Source organism: Cynara cardunculus (genome assembly GCF_001531365.2).
Source record: "Cynara cardunculus var. scolymus isolate 2C chromosome LG 3, CcrdV1, whole genome shotgun sequence".
NCBI classification, from domain to species: Eukaryota; Viridiplantae; Streptophyta; class Magnoliopsida; order Asterales; family Asteraceae; genus Cynara; species Cynara cardunculus.
In genome coordinates, this window is record NC_037530.1 from 23,434,006 (window position 1) to 23,442,445 (window position 8,440).

Below are 8,440 nucleotides of genomic sequence, written 5' to 3' on the forward strand. Positions count from 1 at the left end.
ATTGTTGGAATAAAGATTGAATCCAAAATATGGATTTTAGCCTATTTAGTTGGTGAATTTGACAGCACCGAATCTATCCGAGATGCTGTTTTGAATGTGCGATAACTTYTTAAYYGTAGCTCRGATTGCTACGATTCTGGACATTTTAGAAAGCTTATATGTAGATCTAAACCTGTCCTCTAGACACTTCTTAGAAATAAGGCTTCTAGGTTGGTTATAATTGCGTCTAACAACTGACAAAAAGTTGATTTTGAGTAGTGAATTATAGTGCCTAAAATGAGTTTAAATTAAGTTTGGTTAAGTTTTTGTTGTCRGATCTTTATGAAACTTTGGGTACATATTACAGGTGTTAAATAAGCTCACTTGGTCTTTCCAGAGTGACYGTTGGACGATGTTTAGACRTATATGGACGTAGAGCCTAAGTTGGCTCGATTTTTGAGTATCGAAAAGCACTGTGAGTTTATGGGGCTACTTAACTTGTTATTTGCTAGACATGTGTTATCTATTTGTTACTTGCTTCCACACTCATCCATGTTATGTCTCCTTATCATTCAAGAGATTATTGGCTATTGCACTCCATCCTTCCATACGTGCTACTCGGTGGTTACTTTGTGTTTCACCCGGGGAGGCACGCTTAAGCCCATATCAGCTGAGATTACTCGGGTATGGTGCGTATTTGACCGTGTTAGATTCTGGTCATTTTCCCCACTGTCCGGGATAGCTCGGGTGGAAAGATCATTCCACTGGCCGGGATAGCTCGGGTGGTATGAAATTTATGATATATATTGTTGTGCTTGCCACGACCGGGATAGCTCGGTGGCAGTACATATCAATTATTGACTTTCACACGATCTAGTTGCATACTTTGATATTCAGATGTATGATTCTTGAATGATGATTACTTATTACATGATTTACATCCTTCATGATCATTAACTTCCATGGATTACATTTGTGAAGCTTTAGTAATTAGTAGTTCCCGTTTACTCACTAAGCATTATGTGCTTACCCTTTTAGTTGTTCACATTTTTACAGGCCGTGTAGATAAGGCAAAGAACAAGCTCGGGTAGCTTGAGATCTTTGCTTTTGGTGCTTCCAGTAGCACGACTCTTTTAGTATTATATAGTTAGTCGAATACAGCTATGGATTGTAAATTATTAGTTGTCTTTTGGTTGTAACTACAAGTATCTAGATAACGGGTAGCTAATGTCCTTCGTCTTGTATATAGTTTAAGCTTCTGCAAATCTATTAAGTTTATTTTGTCCGTTTTAGGATATTTTGGAAATCAGGTGCTTACGGAAACGTCCTGTAAACCAAGCGGACATTTCGAATTAGAAACTCGTAAATATTATATCCTGTTTGCTTTCTAATGGTTTAAAAATGTAACTTTTGGTGGTTTGTATATCATTTATAGAAATGACGTATTCAATATGGTATCATTTATGTAATCTGGGTCTTTCAGTTAAGGAACTTTGTTTCAAAACTAGAATTGTTAAAATCAATTCAAAAACCAATAACCATTCACTGTGATAATGCTTCAGCGGCATTTTTTGCTAAAAACAACATAAGAACTTCACATTCGAAGAACATTGATGTCAAATATTATTCGGTTAGAGGAAGTGTGTAAGAGAATGCAATGAAGTAATCAAGATTGGAACACAAGAGCAACTTGCCGATCTATTCACCAAAGCACTACCAGTATCAGTATTTGTCAAACATTTTAGAAACATGGGAATTTCTGGTAAGCTAGATGTTGAATGAACTAATGGAAATGAGGTTGATGACAACATCAAATATCTATGGGCAACATCATCAAGACAAAGTAAGTTCATGTACATCTACTGTTTCATAATAAAGTTTCTGCAAATTTGTTCACTTATGAAATGTTTTCTTTTCTATGCTTAAAGTATAGAATATTAGGACATTAAGGATATGTTTCTTTTAGGTATTTGATCAGGTGTGAAACATAGGTTGCTGCAATAAAGTGATTCATGTGATTATTTTACTTTCATTGTGATTTTAAAATATGGATGTTTTTTATTAATTCATCAACATATCTTTTAATCCAATATTAGTGATTTAATTAACAGAATTTTGAATCAAGTTCTATTTTGTTCCAGTGCACACTCAAGTATATTGTATCATCTTGTCTTCGAATTCTGAACATTATCAAGTTCAGTGGGAGATTGTTAGATCACCTTAAGGACTTTCAATGTTCATATGATGATTCCAAAGTACATATATGATCGATATAGGAATACGTCATGAGAACTTTGTATAAATGATCAATCTTTATGAGGCCAATTATGTTATATATATATATATATATATAAGCATTAATGCAGCAAATAAAAGGGCATAAAGGGATGATAGTTACATGACAGTTATTTAAATAGAAACAACTGTCATAACACACATTATAAATACAAAGATTTTTTCCCTGCTGAGTACGTAATCAATCACATATTAAGTCCCATTTGCTTTTGGTGATTCTCAAGGCATACTCAGGAGAAGACAAAAGGATGGAATCCACTACAAACATATCTTCATGTAAGTTCTACTCGTATGAACACAATCTCACACACATACTTTGAATTCAATAAGAGACAGGTATCATGATTTAGATAATAGAGTCTAACATTGACATCTCTTTAGTTTGTAAACAGGTTATCTCAATACATGCACAGACCTATTGAAGATCCTTGGGTTGCTCTCAAGCGGCTACTACGCTATTTTGCAAGTAGAAGTACACAAGGTTTACTACTCTGTCAAGACTCACCGAATACTCTTCTTGCTTTTTCAAATGTTGATTGGGCAGGTGATAAAGATGATTACATTTATACAACTTGGTATATCGTCTACTTCGGTCATAATACTATATCTTGGAGTTCACGTAAACAAAGCACTCTTGCTCACTAAACCGAAGTCGAACCGAGTTGTTGTGATTATTGTTGAGATCCTTTAGGTCCAAAACATACTTCATAAGCTAGGACATTTACCCACAACCAAGCAAATCATCTACTGTGATAATATGGGAGCCACATATGATGCTACAAATCTGAAACTCCACTCCAAAAAGAAACATTTAACCCTTGGCTATCATTTTACTCGTGAAAACGTTCAAATTAAAACCTGTATGTATCATACATTTCAAGCAATGTGTAAGGATTGAATTTTATTGTTAAATTGTATTCGTCTTGAAAGGTTTTATAAAGTCAAATACTCTAAAATACAATTATAAAACCTTTCAAGACGAATACAATTTAACACTAAGATTCAATCCTAACATTCTCCCCCTTTGTATTCAGGCTTTGAATCTCTTTTGAACTTTGACGTTTTAAGTACTTTATGACTTCTTGAAATCTTCAAAAAAAAACAATCTTCTAACATTCTCTGCTTTATGATCTTCAGATAATCTTTTGTTGAGAAAATCTTCCAATTGTAGAACAAAACGATCTTCTTTTTTCACAATAAAGAACAATAATAACAACAATCTTCAGTAATGATCTTCAAGATATGATCTTCAAAGAATTTATTCAGATAAACATTCATTAACATTCTCCCCAAAATTAACATTCTCCCCAAAATTAACATTCTCCCCAAAATTAACATTCTCTTTATTGAGAAATCTCTTTCAGTAAACTCTTATAAAGATGATCTTCACATTCTATTTATCTCTCAATCATTGTAGCACAAGAATAATCTTCAGTCATTGCATTCACACTCCTTTGAATCTTTTGCCGATTCCTGATCTTTATATCATACTTCCCCTTATATCATTCAGAATTGATAATTTCATTCATTAAATCATACTCCCCCTTATGATGAAATGAGAATCATTAGCATCATACATCAGAATGAATGAAATTTTCAGCATATACTGTCAATTCATAAAATTATAAGCAGATCTTTTCAAATCCACTTGTATAATTTTTTCAGATTAAAAAGATTGGAAAATAACCAATTTCAACTTATGAAATTGTTTTCAATCTTATAAAAAGATTGGACTGTGAATATAATAAATATATCAGTACAACGAATGTACTTCATATATGAGACTTTTTGAGGTTCATCTGACCAGAACTTTCATTCAATCATCATATCTTATAAAAGTATGTCTATGAATGTTAAGGCAAAATAACATTTAATTTGCAAAATCTGTGTACCGTAGAAAAATAAAGCAACAAATGCTTATGTTTATGCTCAAAAAGATAAACCGTGTGGACTACACAAATTTATCTGATTCAATTTGTGATCAAAAAGACTTGAAGGGGGGGACATATATCCTTGTTTTTCAATATCAACTTTCTCCGAATGAGAAACTAATAGATTGTGAGCTGCGTACCCCAAGTGTTATTGAAACACTTATCTGTTAAGAGATAAATGAGTAGCTGGTGGGGTTGTGACAAGAATTGTCCTGGGCKTTGTCTTTTTCAATATTAGTCTCCAAAAAATCGAGAACTAATAGATTTCGTGGTATGCCCGAATTTTAGAGGTTAGAACATGATTCTTTTTATCTATTAATCCTGACACAACTCTCATCAATTCTTTTGGCTAACAACAACTACCCCTCTCAATTTCATTTTAAGCTATGCACATAAACCCATTTTGAGTTTAAGCTCACTCAGATATGGTTGTCCTCATTGGTAGGTCTGTCGGTTTTGACATTCCATAGAGGTATTTCTGTAAAGCACTCAGTCCCTCCTAAAAAACAGTATGCGCAAATGATCACAAACAATTGATCAAAATATTGTTGCTATGAAGCACAATTGATCAGATAAAAAATTGATCAAGATATGTAGCTTTTTAGCACAAACAATCAAGGAATGTTGTATCAAAATCAGATTATTCAGAATATGAAAGAAATGAATGAAGATCTGTAAGTACAAGTTTACAGATTCTGATATTCAAAGAATAATGAAATGTATATTAATCAAAGTAAAAAAAATATCGAGAAAATAACTTTGATTACAAACGAGTGTATTATCACTTAAAATGATTTTCATTTAAGAGACGTGATAATAACGATTTGAAGAATAGCTGAAACAGGTATTAGAATTATGTACGATGAGAAATTACGCAAGTAAAATCTCAGAAAATACTTGCTCAGAAAATGTACTCGTTTTTAGAAATCAATTTCAAATCCGAAAGCATTTATTAAATTTTTTCCAAAGACTCCCCCTAGAAAATAGATTTTCGTAGTATTTCATTTTAGCTCAAAATAAAATAAAAAGAATGAAACATTTTTGGCATGTGTCCTCAACTGTGTTGTTCAGAAGCCATAATCATTTAAGCATGGGTCCTAAACGGTTGTGTTTAGAAACTACATTTGAACAGATTACAAACTCCCCTGCATTTGTGCATCATAAACATGATTTTCTGATCAGCACATTAATGACACACCTGAAAAATCAAATCAAACAGATTTTGGTACCCAGACGAACTTGGGTCCTTCTTTGTTAGTATCTGGTTGAGGAATATTGTAACTGCCAAACCATCTGTATCTGTTAGATGTCTTCTTTTTAGCACTTTTAACAGGTTGATCAGATATACAATAAAATCTCTACCAGTTGTTATCATACCTATTAAAATTATTCCAACTTTTCTGATAGCTGTTGTCTCCATACCATCTGTTGTACCTTTTCTTGTTCACAAAATCAGTGGTTCTACATGTGGAGCACATGATTATTCTCTTGCTAAGATTGATTAGATCATTAGTGGATCTCACAATACAAGGAAGAATAGGGTTAGTAACAACAGAGTTATGAGACAAAACAGAATCAGCTTTATTAACCCTAACATTTTTAACTTTTGAATGATAATTGGGTGATCGAATGACATACCCTTGATAATACTGATTTGAAGAATGAGAGTTGTTCTTAAAAACAGTTGATTTAGGGATGTTTGTATAACTGTTAGATTTAACACTAGAACAGTCATAAAAGTTGGTTTTACACTGAGATGGAGAACCAGTTGAGCTTTTAGCACATGAAAAGTCTTCTACTTTCTTTAATAATTGGTCTCATTCAACAGCAACTAAATCATACTTCTTTTTAAGTTCAGTTCTCATGTTCAATTCAGTTTCAAGTTCTGTCTTTAGATCAGATAATTTCTTTGAAGTATCTAGAAGTTTACCTTCTAACTCCTTTTTCAACTTCTTAAACATTTTCCTTTCTTTCTCAAACTTATGTCTCTCTTCATCTGAGCTGCTCTTTTCATTCTCAGAAGCAATGTCGAGCCACTTCTTCTTTTCTACAAGCTCTTTGGTAATTGCTGCATATTTCTTAGCAGTGTTTCTCTTTTCAAGAGCAATCAGTTTCTTTTCTTCTTCCAGTGCTTTCTGCTTTTGAACAATTCAGTCAGATAATTCAAGATTTTTGCTCAGACATTCTTCTTTAATCTCTTTCTTCTTTTTATCGACCTTGGCTCGTTCCAAGATGATAAGCTGCTCAAAATCAGAAATTTGCTTTAAAAGCATTTTGGCATTTAGCTCCAGAGAGTTAATCTTATTCTGAAAAGATTTTCGTTCAGAATCAAATCTTTTCTCAACTTCAATAATCCTTTTCTTTTCTTTCTCCAAAACTTTCCTCTCAACAATCAAACTGTTCTCAGCTTCCAAAACCTTTTCTTTCTCTTGTTCCAGTAATTTCTTTCCATCAATCAATTCACTCTCAGATTTACGAAGTTTCTTTGTGAGCTCTTCAACTTCTTTATGATTGTTTCCTTGAGAGTTCCTCTCAGCATGCAGTTCAGATTCAGCTTTACGAAGTTTAATGACTAAATCTTGTTTTATCTTGTTAGAACTCCTTATTTCATCCTCTAACTCTTTCCTTTCAGCATCCAAAGTTTTCTCAAGTTTGCTAATTCAAAACTTGGAATCATTTTCAATTTGTTCTATATCTCCCTTTGTAAATCTTGAACAAGTTCCTCATTCGCATGATTTTCATAAAAAAAATTAGATATTTATTTTTATACTCATTCACTCTCTTTTCCAATTCACAAAGCTTTTCATCAGTCAAATCCCTCTTTTCAGCTTCATGTAATTTCACAGTTAGTCCTTCAACTGTTTGTTCAATATTACACTTTCCTGCAGAAGCATTATTCATAAATTCATTCAACTTTTCTTGCAAAACCTTCTTCTCTTCCTCCTTTCTTTCATTATAATCAGTTAAACATATAGTCCAAGAACTGTTCTTGTCAAGCTCTAAAGTCAGTTTATCATATTTCTCTTTAAGTCCCCTATATTCTCTCTCGTAAAAAGCTATCATTTAAAAAATTTAACGATTGTCAGAAGAATCTATGAAGTATTGAAATCAGACATAGAAATCACAATCTAAAGATCTTACTCAGATAAAATCAGTATACGCGAAAAATTCTCAGAAAATCTCAAAAGTTGTTCAGATATGAGAAAATCAGTGAAAACAGTCAAAAAAAACAGTCAAACTGTTAAAAACAGTCAAAAACTGTTAAAACTGTTCAAAACAGTTCACATTATGAAACAGTTCAAAACAGTTCAAAATCAGTTAAAACTGCTCAAATCTCAAAAAGTTGGTGAAACCAGATAAAAATAGTAAAATCCAGATAAAACCGATCAAGAATGAAACAAAATTAAATCTGGATAAAGAGGTTTTGAAAAAGTTAAAATTTGGCAAACTATGCTCAAAAATCGGATACTATGTTAAGAGAGGTAACTAAAATCAGATAACTCTTGAAAAAAACTGTTTTGGCCAAGAAAGATTCAAATCCGGACAGAGATGTGTCCGGATATGGCTGCAAACGACCAAGTCTTTAACGAGGAAATATGAATTCGGGTGAACAAGTGCATGGGAAGGCTAAATCGCGACCAAGTGGTAACCGAGGAACACCTAATCCGGACGAGCTTGTATGTGATGTAGTGCCTAAATCGGATGATCAAGCAAGCGATGAAGCCAAATCCGAGTAAGCGTGTGTCCGGAGATGACTAGTCTAGATGCGAGTAAAAATGACCAAGTGTACAACTCAGAAGCCTTGTTGACCGAGGTAGCCTTGAACCCGCCTAAGCCTTATCCGAGAAAGTTGTAAATTGCCTAATCTATGAGCGAGGATGACTGAGCCCGGGTAGAATGGTGTGCGATGAACTAGAATCCGGTCAGCCTTGTGTGAGATTTAGATGAGAGCTCGGATGAGGGGTTGAGTGATTTAGAGATGATATCGGCTAGGCTTGTGATCGATTAATATCAAATCCGGCTATAAGGGTATCCGGATTACACTTAGAAAATATCTAAGTATCACGAATCTGAATAAGCCTATGAGAGATGATTTTGAATCCGATCACTTTGAGTAATATAATGACTTGAAATATGCTATGAACGATTTAGACTCAAATTAATCCGATCAAAACACAACAAAAAACACAAAAACACAACTTTTTCACAAAAAATTTGGATTAAAATTAGACTTT

At 33.2% G+C, this 8,440-nt stretch overlaps 1 protein-coding gene across 1 annotated transcript in view; it reads right to left on the reverse strand.

Annotated features, from left to right (window-relative positions):
• The window catches only part of LOC112509047 (myosin-14-like), a 14,053-nt gene extending 6,785 nt beyond the window's left edge, over window positions 1-7,268 (reverse strand). Inside the window, exons 1-2 of the mRNA XM_025113923.1 lie at window positions 6,976-7,268; window positions 6,604-6,860 (exon numbers count right to left, since the gene is read on the reverse strand). Coding sequence (XP_024969691.1) covers window positions 6,604-6,860; window positions 6,976-7,268 — 550 coding nt within the window. The remainder of the gene's footprint in view (window positions 1-6,603; window positions 6,861-6,975) is intronic.
• Between the last annotated feature and the right edge of the window lie 1,172 nt (window positions 7,269-8,440).